The 17,568-nt window shown below is 36.4% G+C and overlaps 1 protein-coding gene across 1 annotated transcript; it reads right to left on the reverse strand.

Moving 5' to 3' along the window:
* Window positions 1-1,809: 1,809 nt before the first annotated feature.
* On the reverse strand, window positions 1,810-3,813 carry TRAM1L1 (translocation associated membrane protein 1 like 1). Its single transcript, XM_032333267.1, has one exon. The coding sequence runs from the start codon at window positions 3,652-3,654 to the stop codon at window positions 2,542-2,544; it is 1,113 nt and encodes a 370-aa protein (XP_032189158.1). The 5' UTR covers window positions 3,655-3,813; the 3' UTR covers window positions 1,810-2,541.
* Window positions 3,814-17,568: the final 13,755 nt, after the last annotated feature.

Below are 17,568 nucleotides of genomic sequence, written 5' to 3' on the forward strand. Positions count from 1 at the left end.
GTTTGGCAATCATTGAAGCCAATAAATCAGAGCAGAATCTTCAAATTCAAATATCAGACATACCTTCATGACCTATGCAACTTTTGGTGATTAATTAGTTATTCGAGTTTTCATAAGGTTAACGAATGCCTACTTTAATAACACCTTGAGTAATCATAATGGGAATTTTGTTTTTCATGTGGTCCACTTTAACAGAAACCAATTATTGCACTAAGATCTACTATAGCATGATTATTTTTTTGGAGTGTATATTAAAGAGGGACTTAATTTGTATTGCTGAATATCATTGGTAGCATTATTTTCATAATTTATTTGGCATATGTTTATATTCTGGGAACTCTTACTTAATTTTTATGAATAGTTGAGATGTACACAGCATCCTTCCCCCTTTCTCTTTCAAAATCTTTGCTACCTTTCATGAATCTGCATCTTACAAGAAATATGCTTTGCCTTTTTCCACAGGTGAAGCATACAGCCTAACTTCACCAACCAATCCAGTACACCCCTCTATCATAGGAGTTCACTAAAGGTAACTCTCAGTATGCTGAATTCTAGAAATCTGGTTTTCTCCCTTCCTCTCTACCATGTAGTGTATAGGTATAAAGTCTAGAACAGCTATAACCATATGCTACCAAGCAGAAAGTTAATCTGAGAGGGACAAAGCCAAGAAAATCCATCCAGACTCTAATCCTATTTAATGTTAAACCCAGTTTAATTCTTTGAAGTTGTCACATAAGATAGTGATTTTCTTGTAATCATTTACCAATTTGAGTTGGGCCTGCACTTACTTTCAGATGAAGTATATAATGGATAAGAAATTTGTTACCAGGAGTGGAGTTACAAGTAACAGGCTAGAATTCTTTAGAAGTGAGGAAATGTGAAAGACCATTCTCACAGGAGAAGTTGAAAATCCTTCTTTTACAGTTGCACAATGGTTGGTTAAAGTGGTGTTCTTATAATTTGGGCCTCAGGGCATGTGCTTCCAACAAGACAGCCTTAGGCAACTGAAGGGGGAAAGAAAAGAAGGATAATGGATTCTATAGTCTAAAAAGAAAACAATCTTGCTTTGTTGTGCACTACTCAAACCAAAGAGAAAAGAAAACTTGGCCAAGACTGGCTCTTCTGTCTTTAGTCTACAATACAAGTATACTAAATTTAATTTTCAAGGACCATTGCCCGCCCCCATGACTGGAAAAGCTGAATTACCCCAACAAACCAAACAGAAGACTATCAAAAGCAGAGATGAGAGGCGCAGTGTGAGAAAACAGATGAATGGGAAATATATGGCCTTATTCTAGCATATTTTTCAAGCACAATCTCACGAAAAAGGTATAAACAGTCACATTATGGAAATGAAATTAAAATGAAGGTTGAGAAAAGGAGATAAATAAAATACCCACCCACTACACCCATTCTTTTTATTGGCTTCAATAAAGATACTATCTATATACCTATATAGCCTCGTACACTTTAGTATACATACATATCCAAAATAGGGCTCATACAGATGAATGTTTCCGCAATTAAAGATGAAAGCAGCACTATAATTATAACAGTATTTTTGACAGACCTCTCATAATACTATCCACCTGATTTTCAAAGTACTTTAGGTTAGTGTGTTAAGTTTTTTCTGTGTATAATTAGCTCACCTTCTTTTTATAGCTATAAAGCAACTAAGCATTGTTTTTCAAAATGATTTGCAGGTTAAATAATATTTTTCCCAAGTTGCTGAGGATACCAAACTTATAACAAGCTTCATTAAGAATAATTTTTAATAAACATAGCAAAAAAGACTAAGCCTGGTTTCCTTTTACGTAAATATTTAATTTTTTTTGATTGCTAGTTTACAAGTGTTTAAATGGACAAGAATGATTTTACCTCTTCAATAACACTTTTATATTAATTCATGATATTTTGATTCAATATATGGTCATAAATCTCCACACATTACCCATTAATATTTTTAATGGGGCTGTAATAATAACAACACTACATATAAAACACATCATTATTTTGGTGCTTTTACAAATCTTTTCTTCAGTTGTAAGTTCTAAAAAAAACCAAAAGTTTAAAAATTCTAAGAATTAGAGAATACCGAAAACGTAATGAAGTTGAATTCCACCTTTATAATATTTCCATTTTATCCTAAAAGAGAACATTTAAAAATGTGACATTGCTCTACCAGACCACCTTGCTAATGGTATAAAAGACTGCCAGGAGCAAGAAATTGTGTCACTGATATGTGGAACTTTTTAGTTATATCTACAAATCATTAGGAAAAATGTTCGAAATAACAAAACAAAATATGGTGGTCATCCCTGAACCGTTTGATGTTGCTTGGTCTATATCAATTTTTTTTTTCCACTCATAATAAGCATCCTCCCCTCAAGTGCCTTTAAAAAATACATTACACAGTACAATAACAGAAATCAAAGACAGCACAAACTATTTTGAAGAACAGAAAAATCTGTAGCACACAAAGGTATCTTATAGGAAAGGGCAGACTTCTTTGGGGACAGTAATCAATGAGCTTGTAATTCACTATGAAGATTTCTCTTTCCTTTTATGGGGAGAGTCTACTCTATTTGAAGTTGCTACACCATTTTCTGTTCCTTTTCTAGAAGACCTCCCTTTAGTCCGTTTCTTCTTCACAACGGGGGCCTGAAGAGTAGTGTCTTCCTCCATCCACCTCTGAAGCTGGACATTAAATAAATTCCATGTTATGTACGCTTGGATGGTGCAACTGGATGAAAGAACAGCGATTTTAGCTGCCAACACATTGACATTTCCACCAAGAGCATCTGGATTCCGATTCTGCCCTCCGGCCAGGTGAAAGCCAACAGTCACCACAGACACAATTAGAGTCACAAGTCGACCCAAAATAAACACAATTGCCCACAGAGAAAACTCTTTCTGGTACTTTTCATCACTAAAATAACACAGGTCACAAATGTGGGAAAGTAACTCAACAAAGTAGTGCATCATCAAAAGAACAAGTCCCAGATGATTCAAGTACAGGAGGTAAGCTCCGGCGATGTGAAAGAGGTGAAGGCCAATGTAGACGAGTTGACGAGGGATGTCTTGCTTTTTGATTCTCTGGAAATAGAGTTCAGGAAAGGCATGAAACCAGTAAGCCAACTGTGATATGTAGAAAAACTTCATTTGGAAGGTCATCATATTATGGGGATGAGCCCTCCATAAGAGAGTTGGGTCTGACAGACAGTTTTCAGAAATGAGAATGAATGTGCCCCAAATACAAGACACCAGGTAGAACACACTAAACTGGCCAGACTCATTAAATTTGCTTTGTTTCGCTTTGGGGAACTGCATTCGCCTGTTAATTTTATCCAACACATACTCCTGAATTGTGGCGTGAATGATGATTGCCACCAGCATGTAGAAGAAAACCGTGGCCAAATCTTTGATGCCATAATAGTAAAGGAACTTTGATTCTGTGGCTCGCTCTGCTGCTGCAGGGAAGGGAACACTGTGCTGAAGAGTAATAAAAACGATAGATGCTTCGGCCGTTCCCTCGAACATAAGCCCCAGCACGAAGAACATCCCCACACAGGCGACGAGGTCCGCATGATTCTGCAGGATGAATTCGTGGCTCAGGACTGGGGGGTTCTTGGTGCTCTTCTTACGAAACGCCATGGCAGCGCTTCCCAGATACTCACCGACGAGCCGCAGCTGCCTCCCCCTGGCTGCTCCTCACAGCGCCGCCGCTGCCGCAGCTCCGGGGGCTTCGCTTCCCATCCCCGAGCCAGTCCCGGGTCGCCGCGGCCGCCCAGAAAAAAATAAATCAAAGGCAAGGGCCGAGCAGGACTGAGCATGCGCGCCAGGGGGACGGCGGAGGCAGGGAAGGAAATCGAGTGCCGCGCCCCTGCCCGGCGCCAGGCCCGGGGTTGCGAGCGTGGATCTTGCACGTTGATCGTCGCCTCTTGAAATCCGCTGGCCCCGTCGGGATGCTCTCCAGTTCTTTTTCAGTGGCATCCTCGTCAGTAATCATGACAAGGCGGGCTAGAACCCTGGTTGTTCTTCATCAGAATGGTTATAAAAACAGCATCATCCCCATAATGATGTTAGAAGCAAACTCTCACGGTGCTTAGCGTTTACAGGTGCTGTTCGGAGCACTTTGCTCAGATTTATAAATGCATCCTTTCCGGAAAATCCAATGAGGTAGATACGGAGTGGTAATATCTGCCCCCCCGCCCTACTTTTTACTTTTTTTTTTTTTTTTTTTTTGCAGATGAGAAACTGAGGTACCAAGAAGTTAAGGAAGACATGCCCAAGATCACACAGCTAGTAAATGTCAAAAGCAAGATTTGAATCCAGTCTGGATTCAGAGCATGTGCTCTTCACTGTTGTACTGTATCGCCCCTTACTGTAAATCCTTCACACGTAGAAATAGTTCCCTACAGCAACAACGAAACACTGTAAAAAAAGAATAGTTGCCGTGTTATCAATAACAATAACAGTGGCATTAATTGCATTTATTATATCCTTAAAGGGTGAGTGGTGGTTAGATGGGGAGAACTATTTATCAGTTCATAGGAAGGTATTTTGGTTATAAAGCCCAAAATTGATTTTCCTTACTCTAGCAGATAAGAACCTCTTGTTTCATTTTATGATGGTTGCATATAAATTTGCTAAAATACATATATTGAAAAACAGGTCCTTTTGTAAATGCTAATGCCTTGCTGTATTCGAATTTCATGTGAGTCTAAATTTCTCTTTGGATCTGGAGCAAATTTCTTGTTTCTTCTGGGTCTCATGAGATCATAATCATTACTGATAGTTAAAGTTTGAAGTTTGGAATATACATTTCAAAATAAAAGTGCTACATGGTTTAAATAATAAAGCACACATTAAATTTAGAATGGCCAATTGTCTTTTATCACTGTTACTCTGCATGTTGTGCACTAACAAAAGATGCAGTCCAAATGGTGTAATTACTTTTAAGATATTGAACAAAATAATCTGATCAATGTGTGCCTGCAATTCCTAGAACAGTCAAACAATTGCATATGGAATTTGTTGTAGACAATGTTCCTGAGTTAGGGAAAGTACTACATATTTTACCATAGTAAGACTTCTCTATTTGGTTTTCATAGCTGTTAGTCAGCTGTTGGCTCTGACAGCTCAATTAGGAATGCTATTTGGGGTTAACTAAATCAGTGAAGAATTACAAATAGAGGTGCAAAAATTAGGGTACCAAGAAATGAAAAAAAAAAAATCAAACCTGTTAAAAGTAGTTGGGGAGGGGGAAAAGGTGAAAGTAAAGAGCAGTGTCTTGTGGAAATTATCAAGAGTTTACTCAGGAAAATGCACATCTACCTTTTTGTAACTTATTATTTTAAATTGAGAATTTATCAGTCTTTCTATAGGAACACACAATGGCTTTGATCACTTTGTGGCATCCTAACTAAATATAAAAAAACACTTGCGTAATCTGTGAGCTGAACTTCTGTTTATATTTCTGTTTGGCATTATTTTTGACAGGCTTTCCAGCTCTACCTATGCAAGTGTGATAGATGTTGCCCTCAGAAAAGGTCCATATCAAAGTGAAGAGCACTAATACTTATGCATAGATGTGAAATGTTATTTTATTACTGAAAGGGAGAAAGACAATTATGAGTTAGCCTAAAATTGTCTCTTAACTTTACAAATTCTTCCCCTCTAGCTCTTCCCTTGGTTTTTAAGTAGAGAAACTTCTTTAGCCATACATCTTTCCTTTCTTTGAGTTTGTAATACCAAATGATATTCTGCAGTTTAAATTTTCAATTTAAGCTTTACATTAAATGTAGTCGAAGGGTAGGGCTTGAGTTTTAGATTTCACATTAATATCTTTATAAAAATATAAATATGTCAGACTTCTAAAATTATTGAAATCTATAAGGGTATTGTAGTAATATATAATATGATGTTTGTTTCCAGTAGTTTTATTGGCACTTTTCTTTGACAGAGAATAAAGCATGTATAACAATATTTTCAAAAATTTTGGTATCAGTCTATTGGTTATATAATTCCATGTATTTACAGGGTGGGTATTCTTCCTTTACGCAGACCTCTGTGCCTATGGTAGATAATTATTAAATTCAAATGGAGACTTCTACTTTCAGTCATGAGAGAATAACTGAATGAACTTACACTCCTACTGTAAATAATTGGCAAACTGGACTAATTATATGAAATAACTTGTTTTCATATATTTGAGAACATAAGACTATCATCTCTGACAGAGAGGAGACAAGTGAGGTGAGTCCCACAATTGCCCTGAATATCTGCCTGGAAGTATTTCCCAGTCCACTGTGCAAGGGTCACCAGCTAGACCTCAAGATCAGACTTTTACTGCCCACCTGCATATAGTCTCCAATGTTTGTCCCACATTTTTCCTTAAGCTCTTCTTTCCACCTATCTCTTAACTCAGGCAAATGGAAACTGAAACCATCCCCTGAGTGATAGCGACTGCCCTGACAAGACCTCCAGTCTGCCCAGACCACCCAGACCAGTTTGAGTGTCATCCCCCATTTGTGTAGATGCAGAGGATCCATGGAGTAACTTCCAGAATGGTCAACAACTACCTTTACCTCATTGTAATGCTAAAATCTCCACCCATGGAGGAGCACAAGCCTCATTTACATAACATACAATATATGCTTATGGAATGTTTCCTTAAGGTGCATGTGCGAACTTAAGCCCACCTAGACATCAAAGAACAGGGATTCCATATATAACTATTCCTCCTTATCCTAAACAAAAGAAAGCCATCCACCTTAGTTCAGGGAGTCACAGCTTTTGAAGTTATTCTCTTGATCTCCTTATTTTTTGCAAACAAAAGTTTTCTTTGTGGGACCCCTGTGTGGTTCAATTGGTTAAGTGTCTGCCTTCAGCTCAGGTCATGATTTCAGTGTCCTGGGAACCTGTCCCACATCAGCCTCCTTGCTCTGTTGGGAGCCTGCAGCTCCCCCTGCTTGTGAATGTGTGCTTGCTCTCTCTCTCTCTCTCTCTCTCTCTGACAAATGAAAAAATAAAACTAAAAAGAAAAAGAGAAAAATAATGTTTTCTTTGTGAGACCTGATGAAGTTTCTGACTCACCAAGGAGAAAACTCACACTGATTTGCTTTTACAGGGAGGGGAAACCCTAAGAAGAGGCTGGAAATCTTGCTGAATTGAGGAGAGACTGGAGTTAGAAGATGCTGAAGCCACTGTTATTTGCTAGGCATTACAACTGCAGAAAAAGGTGATTAACATGGTTCGGAAAACTGCAAAAGTCTTCTCTAGACACTGGTTAAAATACTTGAGGCCAATCAAAGAACGATGGAGGAAATGTAAATGTTTCCAAGAATCCCTACAGGACTAGGGGACATTCAAGTTTGGAACAGTTAGAAATCAGAATTCTCTGGGGATAGTCGTGAATCTCTACTTTAGAGACCGAAGAAAAGTAAAGCTAAACTTGCCCTAGGAAAAAAGTTAATTCACATTTGTCCACATAAAGTTTTCAAGAATCCTTGAAAGGATCAAGGTGCCCTGCAAGGAACTTTATAGTCTGCCAGAAAAATCCAGTCCTCAACAATGGGAAATTCACATTGTTTAGCATCTAATAAAAATTATGAGGCAAAGGCTGGGTTCATCTGGAACTATTTATCAGAATGCTTATATGTGGTCTCTCCAGTTGGTAGTGTCATAGAGTAGTGGCTTTAGGTCCTAAGAATGAGTTTTCTTGTGAAACACACAGGAATTTTATGGCCCTTTGTGACCTAGCATTGGAAGTTATGTCCTGTCACTTTTCTGGTCAAAGTGGGGACAAAATTTTCAAGCTCAAGATGGAGCAGGTATAATGGGAGGGGAGGGAGCAGAGACATCCTTTGCATAAGAAGAGTACCACAGTATTTGTAGGTAATTTTTAGGTAGCCACATTCTTTCCTTTGATAACAAATGTTTCCTTTCACATGAAATATGCACTGTATCTTCCAGATGCAAACAAAAGTTTCACCTCAGTAGAGCAACAGTCTTGAGTTTGTTAGGAAGGAACTTGAAAGTTAAATTAGATCCAGGCACTGAAGGGTTCCTTGGGTTCCTTTCTTTTTCTTTTTTTAAGATTTTATTTACTTGGCAGAGAGAGAGAGGGAGAGAGAGCGAGCACAGGCAGACAGAATGGCAGGCAGAGACAGAGGGGAGAAGCAGGCTACCCGCCGATCAAGGAGCCTGATGTGGGACTCGATCCCAGGACGCCGGGATCATGACCCAAGTCGAAGGCAGCGGCTCAACCAACTGCGCCACCCAGGCGACCCTTGGGCTCCTTTCTTTGTTGCATTTATTCTTGATCTGAAGACATGTGAACTAAAGAAAAAAGGTTTCTGACTCCCATACACTAAAGGCATAGGAAACATGCAATAATCACTTCCATTCAAGAAGTGGGCAAGTGGGATGCACACTGCATTCAATGGTCAAAATTAATTATGATATCTATCCCTAAATTTCCTAAATCTTTGAACTGAACCCAGTCTTCCTCCCTGGGAAGTGGTAGATTATACATATCTGTATATATTTATATTTCTGCCCTTCAAAAACATAAATTTCAACTTGATTTTTTGTTAGTTTGCATATTTTAAAAGATAAAAGACCCTAGAAGCTAAATATATAATGTTAATTTGTTCATGTTATTTTTGTCTTTGCAGTGTAATTGCCAATTAGACTATTAATTACAGAACATCAACTGTACTATGGTACTTCAAAGAATTAACAGTCCATAAACAACTCTTCAGTAGAACCAAGAGAGAAATGGTGTAACCGTTACAGAGAGCACCATTGAGAATGCCACATATTGGACAAAGTGTCTTTTAAAATCCTATATTGATTTTGTTATGAGAAACATTTTTTAAAAGGTAGAAAGCCCCACTACAATTAGGTACTGTATCTTAAATCAATATGAATAATTAGTCCTTTTCATTAGGTATGCAATATAACATTTTGATGTCAGTATTTTGTAACTTATCACTTACATAAATAGCTTAGCTAAAAGCATCTTTTCAACTATTTATGTGTCTTTTTGAAATGTAATTTTCCGAAGGAGATTAACTGATATTGTGAACTTTGATAATACATGAAGTACGTTAGGAACTTTATGGTATAGACATTGCTAATGGCTCTCAGTCTGTTAAGGGTCCGACTCTTGATTTCAGTTCAGGTCATGATCTCATGGTACTGAGATTAAGCCCCAGGTAGGGCTCCATGCTGGGCATGGAAACTGCTTAAGATTCTCTCTCTCCCTCTGCCCCTCCTGTGCTCTCTCTTTCTCTCTCAAAGAAAGAAATAAATAAAATATCTAATATAGATAATGATTCATCTTTTAATATTTTTCTATCTTGCAAAGAAAAAATATTTTTATAGCTCTATACTACAAAACTTCTAATCATGCAAATTTGAATAACTCGAGTAAATGAGATAAAACATTCAGATGCTAGAATTTAATAGCATTTAAAGAAGCAATATACTGGAAAAGAACTGCTTCAAAAAATCACACCCAAGTCACTTTAAATCAATGTTTGTAATTAGCATAATAAATAGTCATAATTAACCGAGATCACTAAATTCTTAGCTACATTAAGCAAAGCATAATACAGTTTAGCTTGGGCATGAAATTACAAAGTCTCCTGAGTTTTGACTGATTCAGTCTTGAGTAATTCAATTAAAGAGATTGTTATTATATTTAAGTCATTTATATAACTGGTAAGACATGAAAACACAGGCTTAAAAAAAAAAGGGCACATTCTGGAATATGATTGAATATTGAACAGAGAAGGAAAAACCTCAACGCTTATCACTTCTAAATTCTAAAATTTCTTTTTACAAATATATTTATTAGTTACCAAAAAGTAAAAATCATGTGAAGCTCTGTCTAAGGATAAACTCCTGAAACAGATTAATAAGGGCAATCTCTCATTAAAATAGAATGATAAAAATTAAAATCAATATGTAGTCATTGGTTTTGTCAACCTTCATTTAACAAAATAACTTTGAACTTACCTTAATGGACCTTACTGGAAGATTTAGAGGTCAGAAATATTATATATATAATTTGCAGATAGCTAGTGAAAAACTGCTAGGCAGAGAAGATGGATAAGACAATGAAATCGAATGCAGAATGTTCATGGCTGCTCTAGACAGAGTGGGAGGAAGGCAGGGGAAAATCTCTTTGAATAGGATGCATTTGCATGCAGATTTGTATGAAATTGGAGAGAACCATGAGTGTATCTGGAGAATGTCCTATGACATAGCAAGTCCAAATGCTTTGAGACGAATGGAAGAACCCGTGAACAACAGAGGCCAGAATGACAAGAGTGGAGTGAGAGGGATGACAGAAGGAAAGGGTTAGGGGACACACCATTTAATGTCTTATAGACCATGGTAAGGACTTTGAAATTCAGTCTAAGATCAATAGGAAGGCTGTTTGAGTATTGTTTAAAGGGGCACTTTGGCTTTGACATGAAATAATTATTTGTGGAAGAGACAAAAGTACAAAATGAAACTGCAATTTGTAAACATTGTAATTGAACTAGTGTATTTCATGACTTTTCTTTTCCCTTTTTAAATACATAAATTTGTCTTAAATACACATTAATACATAATACTTAAAAATAATAAATATTTAAATTTGTTCTAAGTACTTGCCTATGAAGTAATTAAATTGATAGGGGATATTTCTGTGATCTTAGTATTCCCATGATCCTAATTTTTTTAACTCATTTGGTTATTTAAAGCATATGACATGGAATATAATAGAAAACCCACCTTATAGGATTTTCTATATTTAGAAAACAGTGCTGCTATTATCATATCTATGTTTTTGGTAGGAATGTCCAATTGACCTGTAGGCATTTGCTAGATAACTTCTTCAAAAACTCTACTTCTTCCTGATAGAACCAATCTCTCTCCAGTTATTTCTGTGGGGTTTCCAAAATGTCTTCACTCTCTAGGCTTTTGTATTTAAAATGAACTCAAAATTTAAAGTGACACGAAAAGTAAATCATTATTTTAGCATTATTGTTGAAATTTTATTTTGATGTTAATATAAATGGAAAATTCCATATTTTCTTAACTGTTTTATAAACTTTCTGACCAGAGTTAATCAAACTTCAATAAACCAACCACCCATGCAGGTAAACACATTGCTTTATTATTCATTGTAAATGCCACTTTTTTTCTATTACTGCAGGAAAGAAATGATTCTTAGAGGGGCACCTGGGTGACTCAGGTCATGATCCCAGTGTCCTGGATAGAGCCCTGGATAGGTTCTCTGCTCAGAAGGAAGTCTGCTTCTTCCTCTCTCTCTCTGTGCCAGCCCCACCCCTCTTGTGCACACACACTCTCTCTTAAATAATTAAATAAATTATTTAAAAAATATATATATTAAGTGAAATTGAGTAATATGAAGAAAATAAAAATGGAGACATGGAATGTGGTACTCTGCTCAGTGGGGGAGCCTGCTTTCCCTCCTCCTTCAGCCTGCCACTCCTCTGTTTGTGCTCTCTCTGTCAAATAAATAAATAAGAAAGAAAGAAAAAGAAGGAAGGAAAGAAAGAAAGGAAGGAAGGAAGGAAGGAAGGAAGGATTCTTAGAGTTACTTAAAGCATTTACAGATTTTCCTTCAGATTTTATGATGTTGACCTAAGGGTCCTAAAACATTAGAGTAATTGAAGAACTTTTCTGAGGTGGCTATCCTTTGAAGTTTTGTGTTTTTATTTGTTTATTTGTTTTTACTTCTATCCTATTTGTATTGTGAGCCTTTAACCTATGCTTCAAAATATATGCTAATAGAGACTAATATTTCTTTATGTATGGTTAATTTATATTATTAACTTAGATATGCTAAGTCTGGTAATAAAACATTTCTTCCTACTTGTTTCAATGTGACTAACAATTTTTAGGAATATCTAAAAATTATAATTACTCAAACAATAGTAGGAAATTTTAAATGGACTGGTATACTGTTTTTCCACTTGATGAGGACTTTTTCATTCAGTAAGAGTCTTATTATTGTCAACTCTCATTCTTCTGCTTAATGTTCATGGACTCTTATTGAATTTCCCCCTCTAAAATCTCTATTATATGAGGTTAAAAAAAACTCATTTAGAAAAAGCTTTCTCATGGAAATGACCCAATACTTGTAAGCAAAAAAAGGGGTTATTAATGAGCTTGATTGGTAAAATATATATATATATATATATATATATATTTATATATATAAATTTATATATTCTGAAGTTTTGAGAGTTCATTAAGTCATGATATAAAATTGATTCCTGTCACCAACCAATATGGCAAAATTCATTGCATCTGATCTCTCCACAAAAACTTCTCAGTCATATTTCCTCAAGATTTAGATTTCCTAGTTTCATGTGCTTATTCTCTCCAATGAATGTGCAAGCAGTTAGTGATCTAGCATAACTATCCCCAGCTGAGCTTCAGGGAAGCTTTGGTACATTTGCTATATATAGATAGAAGGGAATGAATGGGAGGCATCATTTATCTAGAGATTACTCTGGCCTCCTGCTCTGCTCAGTTCTTTACATACAGTAGACCTCATTTAATTCCCGTAAGAATTCTTTAACTTAGGTACCATTTCCTCCACGTTAAAGATGAGGAAACTAAATGGAAGCTCCTGGGGGATCACAAACTGCCAGAGTGAAAGAGAAGTAGCAGAGCAGGAACCCAGCTTGGGCAGTCTCACGCAGAATAGAGCATCTTGTTACCGTAATACCAGTCAGCCCGCCACTGGGGGATCACAAACTGCCAGAGTGAAAGAGAAGTAGCAGAGCAGGAACCCAGCTTGGGCAGTCTCACGCAGAATAGAGCATCTTGTTACCGTAATACCAGTCAGCCCGCCACTAACTCTATGAAAAGGACTTCACGTGGGAGAGGACAGGTGATGGGTATCAGAGTTTGAGGTTATTTGGGGTTAAACGACTTTAGGGTTACTGGGGAGAAAGGAAGGACACACTTGCTCCTGCACCATCAGGAGCCCACGCCAAATTATGGGCAGAGTTGGGTCTTCCTTTGTGGCATCCTCTGTGTTGTGTGAACATAAAGACAAATCTGGAAGGGGAGCAGAGGGGGAGGAGGCTGATTTCCCTTGGCCTCTGCGATCCAGATGGCTGGGACGGAGTGCAGGGAGAACATGCGCAGTGTGACTGCGGCAGCTGCTCGGGCTATGCCTGCTCACTGCCCACTCCAGATACGGCCCCCGTTTGGGCCCTTCTGAGCACATAGCTCACACTGGTGCCAACTTCAGCTTCCCACCAGCCCCAATTTGCCCCTGCAAAGCACATCTGGTAGTTTTTAACTATTGACAACAGCAGGGACTTGTAGTTGGATGTGAGTTTCTTAGTTTTTATTTACTTATACGATTTAAGAAAAAGTTTATGATTTATGGACTGTATGAATCTGGTTTGCCTTGAGGTACCATATTCTTACATGAATTGAATATGTTTCAAGTAATTTTAATTCATGAATAATGTGTATTATGAGCATTTTTACAGTCAAAGCCTTGAATATCTTACATGCTAAAATGCCTTAACTTTAAGAAAATATAGAAAAAATTCTAGAAAAGCAAATAATCATGGGACCAAACTGCAACTCAACAGTGACTAAGACAGAGTCAGAGACAAGAGAGAATGATTGGAAATGACAGGTGCACAATACCATAGCAATAAACAACACAGAAATTGTGTGACCACTGCAGTAAGTCTGCATAATATTATCTCTTGAATACTGATCTGTAAGGTGGGGAAATTCTTTCCATATTCAAAAGTGATATTTCCCTTTATGTTTAAGCTTTTGAATGTCTAGAAATAATTGTTGGAAGAGATTATTGACAGACTCTATACTCCATCAAAGGCAACAACTGTATCAAATCATAGTTTTATTAATCTTGGTATCCCCTTTGCATTGAATAGTGCCTGGCACAAAGTCTTTAGTACACATTGTTGAGTAAATGATTTAGAAACTGAGAAGTGGTGTGTCTGAGGAGAATGAGATTTACAACTGTCTTTAAAATGAACTATGTGAATAAATAAATTAAATTGATTGGCACTGTATTAATTGCCTAAACAGGCAAAAACAGAACAAGCCAGACTCAGTATCATTATAGTAGCACTGTTATAGATTGGTCAGAATATTAGAAAGAGGGTCTTCCAGTCAAAACCTCCACTTCACGTATGAATCTTCTCCATAGCTCCTGTTGTTAAGAAATGAGTTTTGTTGGAGTAACTTCCAAGTTAAGGAAATCATCCCTTTAATATGCAGCTCATTACATTTCAAAGAGTTTTCATAATTTTGAAATTTCTTCACAATGTATCAAAATTACCCTGCTAAAATTTACATTCTCCTAGGCATTTTAATTTTTTTAAGATTTTATTTATTTATTTGTCAGAGAGAGAGGGCATGCACAATCAGAGAAAGAAGCAGGCTCCCTGCTGAGCAGAGAGCTTGATGCAGGGCTTGATCCCAGGACGCTGAGATCATGACCTGAACCGAAGGCAGACATTTAACTGACTGAGCCACCCGGGTGTCCCTCTGTCAAGCATTTTGGTACATGTTAAAATATGTGTATATATGTGTGTGTATATGTATATATACACACACACACATATGTTTTTAAGAATGGAATTTGAATCTTTCGAATTCTGCTTAACTGTAATATTATAAAATAAGCATTTCTCTGTGATATAACTTTTAAAAACACACTTTTTTTTTGCCTTCCTTTTTTAAAAATTTATTTATTAATTTTTAAAAATTATTTCAATTTATTTATTTTCAGAAAAACAGTATTCATTATTTTTTCACCACACCCAGTGCTCCATGCAATCCGTGCCCTCTACAATACCCACCACCTGGTACCCCAACCTCCCCCCCCACTTCAAACCCCTCAGATTGTTTTTCAGAGTCCATAGTCTCTCGTGATTCACCTCCACTTCCAATTTACCCCAACTCCCTTCTCCTCTCTAACACCCCTTGTCCTCCATGATATTTGTTATGCTCCACAAATAAGTGAAACCATATGATAATTGACTCTCTCTGCTTGACTTACTTCACTCAGCATAATCTCAAAAACACACTCTTGTTGGAGAAATAACCTATAATATGAATGAATAATTCCCATATTATTTAATGTTTGCTTTCATACCTTCCATTAGAATAACCAGTAGTCAAAACCAATGTATGTATAAAGTTTTTCCATTTGAATTATTTTTTAAATGTTTATAAAATATTTTGAACACACAAATAAGGGTAGAAAATATAATATGAAGAGTATTTATACTCCTAATGCACAAATTAATTTTTTAACATTCTTATATATTTGTGATCTTTTTCTATTAAGGAGCTATGACATTATGAACTCTGTTTAAATCCTTTCTAGGGGCACCTGGGTGGTTCAGTTAGTTACATGTCTGCCTTTGGCTTAGGTTATGATTCGAAGATTCCGAGATTCTAAGGTCCTGGGATTGAGCCCTGAGTCAGGCCTCCTGCTAAGTGGGAAGTCTGCTTCTCTGTCTCACTCTGTCCCTCCTCCCAGCTCATGTTCTCTCCCTCTCTCACTCTGCTCTCTCGCAAATAAATAAATGAAATATAAATAAATAAATAAACCCTTTCTACTGTAATCAATGAATAATATTTTTGATCTTTAAAGTGTTACATATAGCATTATAGTATATACTATTACACATTTTTTTATTTACTCAACATTCATTTATAAAAATAAACATTTCTGTCCACTTCTTTCTCATTTTTAACTACTAAATGGAATGTGAGTGAGAAGAAGCCATTCCTCCCTGAAGAATACAGCACTCAGGCAGAGTGACAGCAAATGTGGACCTACCAGCGGACTCCGGGTTCCAGCGCTTCTTCCAGACTACTGGTCCCACTGACCAGTGGGCTTTCCCTAAATGCGCCACTGTAGTTTTCTTAGTGGTGGCAGCTTCTATACACTTGTCCCTGAATTCTCCCTTTCTGATCTACTTTGACAGTCAGACATGGAAAGCATCTGGAATTTTCCTGCAAACACCAACCAGATTCCACAAATGCCTCAGCTTATCATGGCTCATGAATTTCTCTGATCCTCCAAATCCCTTAAATTACTCAGATCTTCCTTTCCACAGTACATCCTATATATATGTGAACTCTAATTTATATTGTAAATCATCCATTTCCACAAAACATTTGCTGTTTTCCTAAGTAAACCTCATTTATGGCTGACGATGTATCATCTATAGATGTGATTTTCTATGCTGTCCCAGCATAGTTGCTATAAATAAGTATAAATCTATGATAAACAGATTTTTTTTCAATCAACCCTAAGAAAAGGTCAATTAAAATTATAATTCAGATAAATACATTAACTTTTTTTTTACTTTTATTAAGTCTAAAAATTATTGAAAAGCAACAAATTCCTAACTTCTCTTTATGACTCTTCCTATTATTCGAAGTGTCTTATTCAGTGATTTTATGACACTAATTAATAACATTATCTAGCAGATTACATATTCATTATATGGACATATAATCAGAGATACTACTCTAACTGTTGATCTGACACATCACTCAACTCTCTGAATCACTTAAAAAAGTAAAATGTCCTTTTTAACTAGAAAGTCCAACAATGGTCTTTTAAAAGATATTGTAACATTGATCATTCAAGAATCCAATTTATAGTTTTTAATTGATATATAATTCACCTAATATAAAATTCACCCTGGTAGTCACATAAGTATGTTCACAAAGTAAATATATTCAGAGATGTGCAAACATCATCACCAACGAATCTTTCATCCCTGTCCTAAAACAATTCATACTCATGGCAGTCTCTCATCATTCCCCCTTCTCAGTAGCCCCCGCTAACCACCTATATTTATCCACCTACTTTTTATTTTTAGTTTATTTAAAAAAATTTATGCATGCATCTTTATTTTAACTATTTTTATTTTTATAGAATTATTTATTCTGAACATTTCATATAAGTGGAATCATTCAATATATGACTTTTTGTGTCTAGCTTCTTTCACTAAAACAAGCTACTACATGTTTAAAATATTTTATACTAGAACGTTTTACACGTTTCCCAGAGGTAACTGAGGAAACAACAAATGGAAGTTTTTGCACTGTAAAAATGTCATTTATATCTTAAGTTGCTGCATTTTGGTATTTAGTTGTCTTAATGACAAAGGGAAGAAAATAATCCAATAATGATCCTCAATATAGAGAGATTAGACATATGATAATACAATGTAGATTAGATAATAGGTCAAAATATGGAGAAACTAGTAAGAATTTAACAGCTTTGCCTCAGAAAATAAAGCCCTGGATAGTGACATCTGTATATTTATACTGATGCCATCATCAGTGGGTTGGGTTTATTAAAAAACAGCCACAGATATATGCAGCTCCTCTCCTCAAAGGGCAGTGTTGATTTAATCCCTTCACTCTAGACTTGCTTTGCAATTTGCTTTGGTGAATAGAATGCAATACAAGGGATGCTGTACAAATTTTGGTCTTGGAGGAGATTGCCAT

The sequence above is a fragment of the Mustela erminea genome, chromosome 2 (assembly GCF_009829155.1).
Source record: "Mustela erminea isolate mMusErm1 chromosome 2, mMusErm1.Pri, whole genome shotgun sequence".
NCBI classification, from domain to species: Eukaryota; Metazoa; Chordata; class Mammalia; order Carnivora; family Mustelidae; genus Mustela; species Mustela erminea.

Coding starts and splice junctions, on each gene's coding strand:
- TRAM1L1 (XM_032333267.1), bottom strand. CDS start 3,654: ATGGCGTTTCGTAAGAAGAGCACCAAGAACCCCCCAGTCCTGAGCCAC.